The 14867-nt window shown below is 39.6% G+C and overlaps 1 protein-coding gene across 1 annotated transcript in view; it reads right to left on the bottom strand.

Annotated features, from left to right (window-relative positions):
- Positions 1 to 14867, bottom strand: part of PDE11A (phosphodiesterase 11A) — a 270293-nt gene that overhangs the window by 68885 nt on the left and 186541 nt on the right. The window contains exons 11-12 of the mRNA XM_006083068.3: positions 8702 to 8848; positions 8338 to 8445 (exon numbers count right to left, since the gene is read on the bottom strand). Coding sequence (XP_006083130.1) covers positions 8338 to 8445; positions 8702 to 8848 — 255 coding nt within the window. The remainder of the gene's footprint in view (positions 1 to 8337; positions 8446 to 8701; positions 8849 to 14867) is intronic.

Genomic DNA, 14867 nt, shown 5'->3' with positions numbered 1-14867 from the left:
GCTCCAAAGGACCCAAACAGCAAGACTGTTTCACAGCGTCTCCTAGGCAACCCAGTATTTTCCTATCATTTGGTCAACATAAAATTTGAACCAGATAGAAAGTGCCCCTATTTCAAAGCTGGTCCTGTACTACCCTAGTGAACAGGAATATCATGGCCAGAGAAAAATATGAGAAACACATCGATTGGTTGCCTCCTGCACTCGCCCTGACCAGGGCTGGGGATCGAGCCTGCAACCAAGGTACATTCCCTTGACTGGAATCAAACCCACGGCCCTTCAGTCCTCCGGCTCTAACCCTGAGCAAAACCGGCTAAGGCACATGATAGGTGTTTGTAGAGTCTTTCTTCTCCCTTCGGCCTTTTCTTTCTTCTGCAGAAGAGAAAAGAGCACAGCTCAGACAACTCCTAGGGGTTTGAAGAACATGGTTTCTCAAGGAAGGGCCTCCTCTAGACGAATCTGTGCACCATGTCCCTAATCTGTCATCATGTCTCAACCAATCTATAGACAACTTCAACTTGGAAGTGTGAGCTTAGGGCTGAGAGGCAGCATTTCCATTTAATTTCTGGTATTCCTTAAGTCCTAACGTGCAATATTGCAGGGTCACTGTCTAGGGCCTTTGTTTGGTATATTATTAAAATTAAATTTACTTTAGCCAAAGAGTGCTCTTTGAGGGTTTCATGTAAATGCCACATATAAAGTGCTGGTGTCTTCCAACAAATGCTCAAATTGCAATGTTGATGTCTGACCCAGCTCTGCTAGACTGTCCTTCACATGAGGTGTCTGTCAGTGAAAGTCCTATGAGAAGTCTGCCTTCAATCACTACCCCAGTTGTGAGTAGATCAGAGTGGCGAGGGCATTGTTAAGACACATGTTTGGGCTCCACAGACATTTACCGCTGGCCCAGCGTGCTTCTTTTTAGGATTCTATTTTGTTGGCTTCGGGATGGAATGGCCACCTCTCAGCATGCAAATCCTAGGGCAGGCTGGTGGGTATCAGTCTATTCAATATGCTCCAAAGCAATGATTTTAGGCAGAGGACTTGATCAAGTTTAAGGTGGAAGCAGATTTCAGTTGCTTACCAAGAGTGCTTACAAATAAATTGATGCTGCTTGATGCTATAGCCTATCTTCCTTTCAAAAAAGGATCCTATCTTTGCCAACCAGAGATGATGAAAGCACAAGGGAGACAAGAGCAGGTGTTCACAACCACAATCCTCTCCTGTGAATAAAACCCTCTGCACAGACTGCAGCATCTAGGTTGAATGGTCATGCCCCCTTGGTGTTTACAGTAATGTTTATCTGCCAATATGTAGATCTGCTAAGCTAAACAAATAGGTACTGCCATCTCATTTTCTGGCCCAAAGACCAGAACCTTTCCAGCCTCTAGGGGACCACCATCCAGCACCATGTTTACACGTCTCCTTCACCAGAGGATGCGATACAATACAGAGCAGTTGTACTTTGTCTAATTATCCACGGGAGCGGGATAGTTTTGTCAGATTTGCTTGTCTTTCTGTAGTCAAATCTTGATTTGGTCTTTATTAAATATTGATGGAAGTCTACAACGATCCTTTCCTTACTAAGCTCAGAGTTGGAAGGACCCTACAGTCTACACTTAGATACTGTTTTATAACCAGAACCTTCTCAGGGCACTCACTACCAAATCATAAAACCTAAGTTATACTTTGGATATATCTTGTCTCTCAACCTCAAATCATATTGCAAATGCTTGCCCATGTAAGTCTCAGAATGGCAAGTCTGCAAAACTTAATGGTGTGTCTGGTATAATTATATGTGTTGAGTAAATGATGCATGAATAAAAAAATTGGATTGATTTTAATCAACTTTATTTAGTTATTTTTTAACCATTTCCATGACTTAATTTTAACCTATTAGTTAGAATAATTTTTAAAAAATTATTCATTTTGGAAAGTCAAAAGCATACACAAAATAGAATCTGATAATGAACCTCCATGCATTCATTACCTAACTTCAACAGGAAGCCATGTTTAGCCAGTCTTGTTTCATCTATATTTTCACATGCATTGTTTCGTTTGTTTTTTTGCTGGAGTATTTCAAAGCAAACCTCTGGCATCTATCAATATGTTTTATTTCATTCTCAAGAAGTCTTGATGGGGTTAAATAAAAATCATTTAAAATACCTCTCCTCTTATATTTTGATAAAATGTGCAAAAAGATATACAAATGGGATAAGGAAAATTTCAGGATAAATATCCTAACAAGATGTAAAAAAACAGGCTTCCACTTCAATTTAGATAATACAATAAACACAGCTCTATGTATGTAGCACACCTACTGTATTTAAAAAAGAAACCAAAGAAAATGCATATTAGATTCTAAGGACTTAACTTTCAAACACTAAGAATATATGTACTTTATGATTTCTTGAGAACAAAGATGGCATATTCTGTTCATGTTTAGAAATATAGTTTATATTTTATGATAAATTACTAGTGAATTGGATATATAGTCTAACCTGTGGTTGGTGAGAACAGAAAATGAAGCAGATCACGTGGTCAGCATTAACGGTGCAGAGAGGCAGCCCCTCCCAGTGCCACCGGAGCCAGGTTGATGAAGTTCAAGAATATGAGACCTCTTCTAACCTTCCCCAAATTTTTACTAGCCATCCTTCAGCCAAAATTAAACATGAGACTCTTAAAAAAATGAAAACTTTTTAAAGCTCCCAGCTGGACACCCTCAGGTGCCAGGTCTCAGCCCCAAGAAAGTGCCTCTACTGAGTCATAAACCGTGGAAATGGAGGCTGTGATAAACGAGCCTGGCTCTGCTGCAAGTCTCCCTGACCTGGAGGATTCGGCTGGCGTCATAAAACACAAGTGACAGATTAAGCAGTTTACCAACACCATAAAAATCTCAAGAATAAATTCACTTTAATCAAAAATGCTATATTGTAACTAGGCAGCCCCAGTCCCCAAACCGCATACATTTCCTTACAAGCCCATGTCCATGAGTAAGAGCTTAGCCTTTTCCCCAAACGCCGGGCATGGCTATGTTCATACGGTTTTACAATTTACATGTCCTAAGAAAAATACTCAGCCCTGGCTGACGGTGCGGGAGAATTTATTTTCACTAGAAAGGGAATGACCCATAACTCATGAATGGCAGCGCTTAAAGTGAGTTATGGAGGTTACTCTCTTGTGTGAGGAAATGGATTGGATTATCCTTCTGCCCAATTGTATGTTTGGTTATTAGCACACCAGGTTCTTAATTATGTGTGGCTTTGCCTTTTTCTTTTTATAAAATAAATGTGGATAAAGGAATGTCAGCTAGAAGCATGGAGTGCTTGATTGGAGCTCTGATTATGTGGCCAGAGAGAATAAAAATAGAAACTTTCTTATAAGATTAAGAGGCAAGAGTCTTAAGTATAATTTAAACAATGTATTCAAATTGATTCGCTCCATAGTTAATCTATAATGCCCTGTGCTAATATTCTGCAAAAACATTAAAAATCACTCCTTTTTAAAATTAAAAAATTGCCATTCTGAAAGTTATACTGGAAATCAATCTTCCCTACATGAAGATTAAAGAATTGATTTTTCTAACATACAGGTTTTATTGTATTATTATTGTATTATTAGTAGGGAAATGCAATGTAAAATGATGTTTGATGATTACAAATATGACTGTTGTTTTTTTTTACTTTATTACAGTCTGTTACAGAACAAAACTTGTAGCTTTCTTTGTACTTTTCAATGTTATAATCTAAAAGCAATTATTTTTTCTGTTGAAATTAGGATTCTGGTTATTGATAAAAAGTATTTTAGTTTAAAATTCCACTGGTTCTCTTCTTCTTGGGGAAAAGAGTTCCTATTGTGTTTTTGAGATCTTTCAGGAGAAATCTGCCACCTCGAAAATCAACGGCTTCCCTGAAAACGGCAGCCGGCAGGCAGCAGACAGCGCATTTTCCTCAAGCTGGCGAACAGGACGGATTTTTCTCCCTAAACGTCCCTTCTGCTCTCTAGTTTGAATTATCAATAAAACGGCTTGGCTTATCTGTGAAAATAACCTTGTTGACAACACAAATAAGGACTTAAACAAAACACGCTACCTTCACGTTTAAGATTTAGGAAGCCCCCAGGAAATGTCAGGGGGTGTCAGTGTGTTTGCCGTGATACTTGGTCATTATTAGTGTTTAACTGCAATTCCACACCAGCGCCACTCGGCTAGCACCACTATAAATTTTAATGTGATCATGTGCTCTACTCTTTTCATATTCAGTGAATTCTGCAAGATCATAATATTCTGTATGAACCCTAGCTGAACCTCAGTGTGATAGGATGAAAGAACAAGATTTCTAGCAGTGATAGTTGTTCATCATTTTATAGTTTTGGGGGAAAAACTGGACACTGAGCAACATGGTTCCTTGAATCATACTACCCCAAACTAAGTCCACGCATTCAATGAATCTTTGTTGAGCCCTCCAGGATGCAGGGCACGGCCCAAAGTGCTAATGACTACATTTATGGGATAGTAAAGAACACTGACTCTTAAGGAAACCTTCTCCCCGCCCCCCACTCTGGAAAGTCTGTCAACGCTCATACATCATTTATAAAACCAAAAACTGTCTCTGCAACCTTGGCTCCACCACATGCCTGTTATTTTGCAGGGTACAAACAAAAGCACGGCTGTTTCCTTTATCTGGTCTGTACTGTGAATACAAGAAGTGTGTTTGTCACCTTTCATTGTGCATGTGCTCGATGGAATATCTATTCTACAAGCTTCTGTAAATAAAGAGAATATGTATAATTATTCTTCATCTGCAGGTTTTTATTCCTTGTCTTAATCACAAATTATAAACGGCACTATATACTCTGTTTATCCGAGGAATTAAAAATATTTGGAAAATTTCAGCTATTTAAATATCTCTTTAGAAGCAAAGAATAATGTTGAAGCTTTTGTTTCAAAAATCTGGAATCCAGAGGCATGGAATAAATAAGTCATTAACAAGGTTTCCAGTGAACTAAATTTCCACCATTTTATATAAAATTGCCTCTCCCACAAAGCAGTTTGTTCTTTTTTTTTTTTAATTTCTAAAGGAACAAAACTGCTTTGTTACCTAGACATAAGGTGGGACACTTTTGCAGAACATATTTCTCCCAGTCAATAGTTTATTCTCTGTGTTTGAAATGATTTTAGGGTTAAAGGTTAGGAAACTGGTGCGTATATTTATAATTTGCTTGTGCTGTTGTACATAGTGTCATAATTTGCTCAGCTATGACACACAACTATGAATTTTCCCATTGCCAGAGACAATGGGCTTAAAAAACACCCCCATAGATGCAAGGTCACGGGGAGAATGCCTTATTATTCATGCTAACAGCTCGGAAAGAAAGGAGGCAGATTTCTTCTTATGGGAGGGGCCCTTTTGTACATACCAGCTTTGTTAGTGTCTCTTTTAAAACAAAAAAAGAGTATGGGGGGGGGGGAGGATGTGCCTCAGTGTCTCCTGTTCTCTAAGAAACACTTTCAAGGAAGGTTGGTAAGGTGTGGCGCCCCCCCTCCCCACCACCCCTCACTCCTCCCCCACTTTCCTGCCAACTGGCTGGGAAACTTTGCCTTGGAGCGCCATCTAGAGGAAAATGTAGCGCACATAGGCCATGTTTTCTTGGCTTTGTGACTCAGACCGAATCCGTAGTTGGATTTCCCTCCCAGATTAATAGATATTTTGGCTCTATCTTAACACGTGGAAACAGAATAAGATACAACTAGAATGTAAATAGAATCACTTATGATACAAAACCAGTGAAAGACCCTAATACTCTTCAGGAGTGTCCTTTCATGGGAAAAAGTAGGTTATCATTTTGCCATAGATTGAGGTCATATTCCAGAAATTAGGATTGATGAATGAATTAAATTCACTTTTTTTCTTCAGTGATCAAGTAACATTTTGTAATTCTATAATTATTTCCTTAGTTAAAAAATTCTAATGAACTAGATTGTCCATGGTCAAGATGGAGAAGATATTGCTTGTGTTAGGAACATACCAACACTGACATTTTCAACCTATTGTAACCCTTAGTCGAGTTCAGCAAAATTTAATGAGCAGAAAATAATATTTTTTATAGATGTGATTACCCTTTCAATTCCAGGGAGAAAAAAATAACATTGACCAACATATTCTTTCCAAAGTCATGTTTTTATTTTGCAATACCCATCCCCCGACACACCACAAGAGAACTTTAATAGCAAGCTCTCTCAGTTTGCCTAGCATTAATACAAAAACAAAACCCAAATCTTCTCAAACAGTGATACTCCTCAAGGTTGCTGAGCAGACTTGCAAAAATAACTATACCCTTGAAATATTCTGGCAGTGTGAGTACCACCATTGTGGTGACGTAGTTTGAGAGTTCTGCTTCCTTCAACTTCTTGAAAAGGATCAAGATGGTCCATTTTATGGGAACATTTACTCAAGACAACTGGGCATGCATTTCCTTTTACTCCAAAGTGCCCACCCTGATCCTGCCACTCTTGCCAGCTTACCCATCCCAACTACTTTAAGGCTTGTCATGAAAGTCTGCTTCTACCGTTGACATCTCTAACTCACAATGTCATGGCCAGCCATTCCTTTCCCTTGGTTGAAAAGGTTCCTGTTTCCTTATTTTGAGATTTCGCTATAAATCCATAGGTTCTCCAAAAGAACAGGTTAATAATTTCTTTATTGAATGTCCTCTGTGTGCCACACATATGAACTCTGCACACAGAAAATTATTCCTTGTCCACTGAGATCTGATATGAAAAAGCAAAATGAAAGTGGTTATTATTATTTTTGAGCAATATTGGCACTTGAGCAATTCAGGCTCACAGTTCAAAGCATCTTTCTTCCTCACGTGACAGGCTGACTGCTTTTCATGGTGTAAGTTACAGAGGATGGGGCCAGTCCACTTTTCCCAAGCTAGTCTTCTTGTTCCTTACGCAGCTGCGGATCCAAAAACAAGCCCTCGAGTGTAAAAGTGAAGACATTTTCGTCCCATCTTCTTGTGCTATTGGCACACTTGAGTTCATCAATCCAACATGCGTTTCTTGAAAACCGACCATGTGCATGACAGAGTGCAAGGTGCTGGTGAGGATCTCAATGAACAGGTGCTGAGCCAATAAGCGAAAGTTATTGAAAGAACAAGAAATTATCTCTTCAGCCTCAAGAAGCCTGCTCTGTAGGAGAACAGGAGACTGTAACTTAAAACACATGGCAGACACAGCTCAGAGAAGTAAGTGGTTGTTGGCGGATGCTTGGGGAGAAAAGGGAAGACTTCGTGGAAAAACTGGCATTACATCAATGCCTTAAAGGATGAGTACAGTTTGAATTGGCAGAGAATTTCATGAAGAAACGGAATACGCTTCGCTCATTCGGGCTGAAAGGAAATGTATGTCGTTTGGAGTTCCCTGTTTTGGATTTAAGTTTTAATCTGGGTGCAGAGATGTAAGGTATTTAGATTTCTGTTATGTGAATCCAAAACTCATGTTCTCCTTTCATTTTATATAGTAAACATGTTCACACGCACATACACACGTGTATGCATACAAAGGCATGATATATAACAGTGAGGCTAAAGAAATCAATAAATTTAAGCCAGGAAACATTTTATTAGATGATAGCTTAACAGTCTAAGTTGAAAAATCAGGCCAAAACAAGCCTTATTTCTTGCCAGCAAATGGAGATGAATAGAGAATTTTGTTTCAATCTTTGCCACAAACATTTGCTTTTAGATTAAATTCCAAGGCTTACTTCTGGCAAGCTGCCCTAGTTTTCTCCATAAAGAAAGACTGCCCACCACGACTGGGTTACAGCCCCTGGAGCGGAGATTTCAAGCCTAGCGCACCCCTACATCTGAGAACATCCACTCCCTCTCCCTCCTGGGGCTTCCCTTGGCCGCCCTGGCCATTCTCCCAGATCAGCCTTCTCAGGATTTCCGTGTCCCCGGGGGTAATGTTCACACACCCCTACTTTGGCTTTCCACCAGCCAGTCTTATCCAGTAATCTCTTTGTTCAGTTACTCATCCCCGTATCCTTTGCAAAAAAAAAAGATTACTTTGTAAATCCAAGCATTTCTTTTGTAAAAAGAACCAGTTTCCTAAGATAAAACATTGAAGAGGCTCAAGTCATCATTCCAAGACTACACCTGCTTCAAACGTCAGTGAAAGCTCAGACACTGCCGTGAAACATGCCCTCCCATAACCAGGGAGGTAAGTTCCATGTAAAATAAATCACACGGCAATGTGTCACAGACACGGAAACGGGAAGCAGAAGGCCTGGAGGCCCACACAACTGACAGATGACTCTCACCGTCACTAAACACACTTACAGTCAACATCGCAAACATCAGCTGGCACACGTTGAAGGCGTGTCTCCAGTTGTGGTACAGAACCATTCGATAATTTTTCCTCACTGTTAAAAGCCACCGGCACAGTGTCTGAAATGGGAAGGGAAAGGTTGTGTCAGGCAGTTGTATGTGTGTCTGGCGGACCAGTACCCAAACGATGCCTCGGAGTCATCTTGGACGATTCAGATCCCTTCACAAATATCTCATGTAATATTTTTGGTGACCCTATGAAGTGTGCAGGGAAAGTATTATCATCCCCAGTTTGCATTTGGGAAACTGGAGGCTCAGAGTAGCTGCCATGGTGTCCCAAGTGCACTCCGGAATCACCCGGGACAGGACACCTTACCTCATAGTCGATTTTAAATTTCTGAACCATCCCCAGCTCCATGAACATCCGAAGAGCAGCCGTGATCATGGCATCAACGTCGAGAGAAAAGTCATCAAAATGGATGTCATCGATGGCAAGTTCTGACACCAAAGGGATGTTGGCTGCCTACGAAAGCAAAAGACATAAGTCAAGGCAAGTTCACCAGCTTTTCCAAGCCCCTCATCTCGCCCTCCTCTCCTGCTTATCTGACGGGCCACATAAATCAGACCTGACCTGCACTTACACCCTGATGCAGCTAAACTCTGAGCTGGAAATGTCTTTTGTTTCTGAACTGCAAATGCCCCAAGCAAATGAAAGGGGGAGGGTAAAAGGAAGCTAATCTGAAGAAAAAATATACACACTGGATCTAGTCTGCAGAATTTAGAATACAAAGCTGTCTAGTTTACTGAAACCACAGTCACACAATATATTCTGATGCATATTACAGAGCAGTAAATGCACGAAACATCTGGGCAGCCAGCAGCTGTGAATTTTAATTGCTGCTAGTCAGGAGAAGGACATGGGGATACACTGCTCTGCCTTGTGTTTTGTATCCTTAAATCCTGTAGCTGTGCACGTGCTCTTTGTTACACGCGTTGTGTATATTCGTAAGGATGGAAAGGATCAGAAAGCACATCTCTGGTGCAAAATGTGTTTTCTTAACAAAACAAATACTTGTAGGGTTAGTATAGGCATATGCTTCATTGAGGGAATACATTTGCAAGATTGTTTAGCTTCATTATCTCGAAACCATTTGATAATTTTAACATAATTACAATAGTGGTTATACAAAGTTGTCCCTTTGTATCTAAGGAGAATTGGTTCCAGGACCCCCATAGGTACCAAAGTCCATGGATGCTCAAGTCCCTTATATAAAATGGCATAGTATTTGCATATAACTTATATACATCCTCCATATGCTTTAAAGCATGTCTAGATTACTTACAATACCTATGCAAATGGTATGTAAATACTTGTTATATTGTTTAGGGCAGCAGTTCTCAAACTGTGGGTCGCGACCCCTTTGGGGGTCAAACGACCCTTTCACAGGGGTTGCCTAAGACCATCGGAAAACACATATATAATTACATATTGTTTTTGTGATTAATCACTATGCTTTAATTATGTTCAATTTGTAACAATGAAAATACATCCTGCATATCAGATATTTACATTACGATTCATAACAGTAGCAAAATTACAGTTATGAAGTAGCAATGAAAATAATTTCATGGTTGGGGGTCACCACAACATGAGGAACTGTATTAAAGGGTCGCGGCATTAGGAAGGTTGAGAACCACTGGTTTAGGGGATAATGACAAGAAAAAACTTTGTACATGTTAGGTTCAGACAAAACCCAAAACCATCATAGGCCTAACTACATAGTATAAATCAGCAACAACATAACATTTTTGTTCCAATAGTTTCCATCTGCCCTTGGTTTAGTCCTCAGATGAGAGACCTGGATACGGAGAGCCAGCTGTATTCATTGTTTTCAAAACACTCGTGTTAGGCAGCTGTCAATCAATTGTCCCACACAAATTTAAAGGTGAGAAAAAAATATTTGGGAATATATATATTTTTTCTTTCTGATTGGATTGGGTTTACCATATTTTTGGGGCCAGTCTTGGTAAGGGAATAATTTCTGTGTTTTCAGATTATCAGGGACCATTCTGTTTCCATATTTCTAGTCTATTCCCTGGGTGTAAATTCCCAGGGAATAACTTATGCCCTGGGACTAGTTTGACTGAGCAATGAAGTCCAGGTCTGGTGACTCTAAGCATCCCAGAAACCATATAATCAGTCCTTTCTTCCCACCTCCATCTTCCTCCACAGGCATTTACATCTCTAGGCTAAAATCCAAGCACAACATGAAAGAAAAATGAACAAATACATAAATTACAAGACAAGTTACATTCTGCAGATTGGTTATTTTCATTAAAAAATGAATCAGCTTATCCTTCAGTGAATCATTGTAATATATTAGCATGTTTGTAGAATCTAGCTCCTTGGAATTAAAAAGGTAAGACTTGTGAAATTCAAACATGGTAGTGGTAGAAATAATCTCTGTGTGTATGTCCTTATTTGAAGTTCCTGGCCTTATGCTAAGCACTTCAGTACTTGTTTTTTACTTTAAAAATATTTTAAAATCGAAGTTATACATGCACATAATTTAAGAGTTAATTAGGTCTGCAAAGCTAGACACACCCCCACCCCAACTCCCACACACACACTTGTGGAGCTCCTCTGGCGCCAAATTTTTAATTATTTTGTTTGAAGCATTTTTATTAACTTCCCAACATTGAAGATGAAGCTGTCTCACACGTTATCTGTAACCTCTGTGATCTTCTACACTAACCCTCCTTACTTCCCAATATACAGGGTGGGTCAAAAGTAGGTTTACAGTTGTGAGTAAGCAAACACAGAGTCTAGTCTTGTATTCTTATTTATTAATTATTGTATTATTTTCTATACTAATAACTGTATACCTACTTTTGCACCACGCTGTCATAATATAATAACTTTGTTTAGAGAAATATTCAGGGTTATATTATCACAGCTATGTAAAAGACAGTCATAGCTAAGTCATTAAATTTACTATGATTATTTTTCTTTCCTTGACAGCATTTTGTATTTTGCAGAGTTAATAATTATCTTTTAAAATCTGTGCTTAGTTTTCTATATACTTACCATTAATTCAACCCCCTAAATTCTGCACAATTATCTAAGTCTCATGTGAAAAAAAAATTGGATAGCATCTTAATTTTGTTTCATGGATACAATATCTTCTCTTACCCCTCTGCTGGTGTTAATGATAATTCTACTTGACATTTTCTTCTTCCTTCATACCTCAGAGTTTCTGCAATCTGTACTGGGGGGCTTCTATGTCTGATGCCTAGCTTTTGCCCCAGGGTGTTCCTCCACCATACTCCCAGGGGTGTCTCCATCTCTCTTTTATTTCTGTATCCGACATCTTTCTCTCTTCCTTGTGTCTCTCCTCATTACAGTGAGGCATCTTCCAACAGGTTCCCAAGAGGAAGTGTGTGGTAGGAAAATGTGTATGTCTGATTGTTTTCATATTATTGTCACAACTGATGGATAATTTGTCTAGATACAGATTTCTAGGTTGGAAATAATTCTTGGAATTAGGACTTGGAAGGCACTGCTGTTTCAGCTTTAGATGTTACTTTTGTTCAGAGTCTCAATCCTTTGAAAATTACTCCCTCTCCTGGGCCATTTTTGTAGGATCTTCTTTTTGGCTTCCAAAGTTCTGAAATGTCATGAAAATGTGTCTAGGTATGAGTTTATTTTCATTTACATTCCTAGGTACTTTTGAAGCCTTTAATCTGGAAAGTCAAGTCCTTTAATTCCAGTAAAAAAAGAAAAAAAAAGAAAACAAAGTAAAATACTCTCTTTGATGAATCAAAAAAATCTTTCCTCCCTTATTTTTCAGGAATTCCTTTTATTTGATCTTTGGCCTGGTTTTATTTCCTCTTTGGCCTGGCTCATCTTTTCTTGTCCACATACTTCTTTTTAATTGTTTAAAAATAGCATCCTATTCCTGGCTGGTGTGGCTCAGCTGGTTGGGTGTCGTCCTGTGCACTGAAGGGTTTCTGGCTCAATCCCCAGTTGGGGGCGTTCAGGAGGCAGCCGATTGATGTTTCTCTCTCACATTGATGTTTCTCTCTCTCTTCCTCTCTCTTTCAAAATCAATTTTTAAAAATATTTTTAAAATAGTATCCTAATTTTGTTTCATGGATCAATATCTTTTCTTGCCTCTCTGAGGATGATAATGATAATTCTAATTGACATTTTTTTCTCCCTTCATACGTTACTTTACTCCCTTCACTTTGTTTTAATTGTAAAAACAAAGAACATAAATTTATTCTTTTAACAATGTTTAAGTGTACAGAACAGTATTGTTAACTATCTGCACATTTTTGCACGATAGATATCTAGAATTTTCCATCTTGTATGACTGAAACTCTGTATCCAATGAACAACTCCTCGTTCTACTTTTCTGTTTCTATAATTTTGACTACTTTAGATACCTCACATAAGTGCAATCATGCAGTAGTTGGCTCTTTGTGATTGTTTTATTTCACTCAGCATAATGTGTTCAAGGTTCACCCAAGTTGTACCATGTGACAGTATTCTTTTGTATATAAGGCTGAATAAATACCCCATTGTATGTATATACCACATTTCTGTATCAACTCATCTGTGGGGCAGAGGCTGTAAAAGCATTAGAGGCTTTCCCTGGCAGAGTGGTAATCTTTGGTTTTCTGCTCCTGTTTAAGCAGGGCTCTAAAAGCTTCTGTGTAGGGGAATCTGATCGACTGTTTACTTGGGGAAGCCACCAAAAGTTGGTATCTTTGAGACTTTGCTCTTCAGCTATTCAGATTCCCCAGGGAAGCATCTTCCGGCTGGACCTGGTGGGGAAGGGGCGTGGAGTAGGAGCCTCAGCACTGGTCAATAATTCTTCATCAACCCCCTACACTCCCACCTCAAGTTTTGCACTGGGGTCCCCCGAACCCGAGGACCCGCTGTTATACCCTCTTCGGAGGACGAGCCTCCAGTCTTAAGGCGTGGAGGAATGAGACAAAGGATCTAGAGATCAAACTGCTCTTAGATTCTCTGTTTATCTATTTATAGCCCGCCTTTATCCTTTCTTCCAAATTAGCCAATTCCTGAGCTACTTGGGGGCAAGAGTCTGTGATATAAATCTATTTGCCTCTCAGCTTTTCCTATTGCTAGCCTATGTTTTCTTTCTTGGTTTTGCTAAGTTACTTAACACTTGTCCATTCCTTTGTTTTTGAGAATTTATGCCTTAAAAAATATCCCAGCTCTAGCCAGTTTGGCTCAGTGGATAGAGTGTGGCCTGAGTTCCAAAGGGTCCCGGGTTTGATTCCGGTCAAGGGCACGTACCTCGTTTGCAGACTTCTCCCCAGCCCTGGCCCTGGTCAGGGCGAGTGCAGGAGGCAATTAATCGATGTAGCTCTCTCACATTGATACTTATCTCTGTCTTTCCCTCTCTCTTCCACGCTCTCTAAAAATCAATGGAAAAATATCCTTGGGTGAGGATTAAAACATAAATAAATAAAAATAAAAAGTATTCCTTTATTGTTGTTTTAATGTGGTTGGTTACGGAACACAATAAAGTTAGTGTGTTTACCATCTTTACCTAAAAATCATGGAAATTATCTTTCTTGAATGTCTTAAATAACCCGCTTGGAGAACTCTGGTGAGCTAGCCTTTGTCTGTAGTCCCTTTGCCTCTCTGTGCCTGGGCCTGGTTGCACCGTGTAGACCTTTCTCTTGTTCTGAGCCTGTGTGTTCACTCTTGTCAACCCTGACCTCGCTTCTTGGGCTGTGACAACCTTAGAGGCAGGCGCCACATTTCCTTCCCTCAGGAAAGCTCTGGAATGACTTTCTGTCTGCATCACAGGTTTCCAGGCTGTGCATACAGAGAAAGCCATAGACTTAGAATGATCTGTGCTTGCTTTAATTTGTTCAAATTCAAACTCAAATACAACTGGAACCCCATTTTCCAAGACGGTGAAAGCCCAGCCCCCAACAACACAGGTGGCCGGTCTCCCAAGAGTCTGGCAAAGGAGGCCTAACAGAAATAGCAATGGAGGCGGCATTGCGTCTCCCCAGGTGGCCCTGTCTTGTAGATTATTAATAGTGTGTTCCCTGCTGCCATTATAAATCCTCTACTCTGCAAAGGCACTAAATTCACTTAATTATCTTAAAAATTAAAGAATATAGGCATTTTTTCATTATGAAATGTTAATGGAAAGGAAATAAGAACATTAAGTTGAAAAATGTAAGATGACCTCTGGTTCACTAGACCCATCCTTATTGACCTTGTCTTTTTCTCTCTAATAGGTTGATTGATCCACAGTTAAATCATACCAGTCTATAGATCACCCTGAGCCCTGTCGTAAACCCTCGCTGGCACTTGTAGATGCAGAGAAAGTCCCAAGCCTTTCAGGAATGGCCATTTTCAGCTATTTTGAGACGTATGGACAGTTTGCACCCACATTCCTAAATTCAAGAGCAGTTTCTGGAGGAAACTATGAAGAATAAAGTGTAGTGTGTGTTCTGAGGAGGCGTGCACGAAAGTTTAGGCTGCAAAGGAT

This window comes from Myotis lucifugus, unplaced genomic scaffold, assembly GCF_000147115.1.
Source record: "Myotis lucifugus unplaced genomic scaffold, Myoluc2.0 scaffold_5, whole genome shotgun sequence".
NCBI lineage: Eukaryota > Metazoa > Chordata > Mammalia > Chiroptera > Vespertilionidae > Myotis > Myotis lucifugus.
Note: the sequence above shows the minus strand (reverse complement) of the source record. Positions and strands in the feature narration are given on the sequence as shown.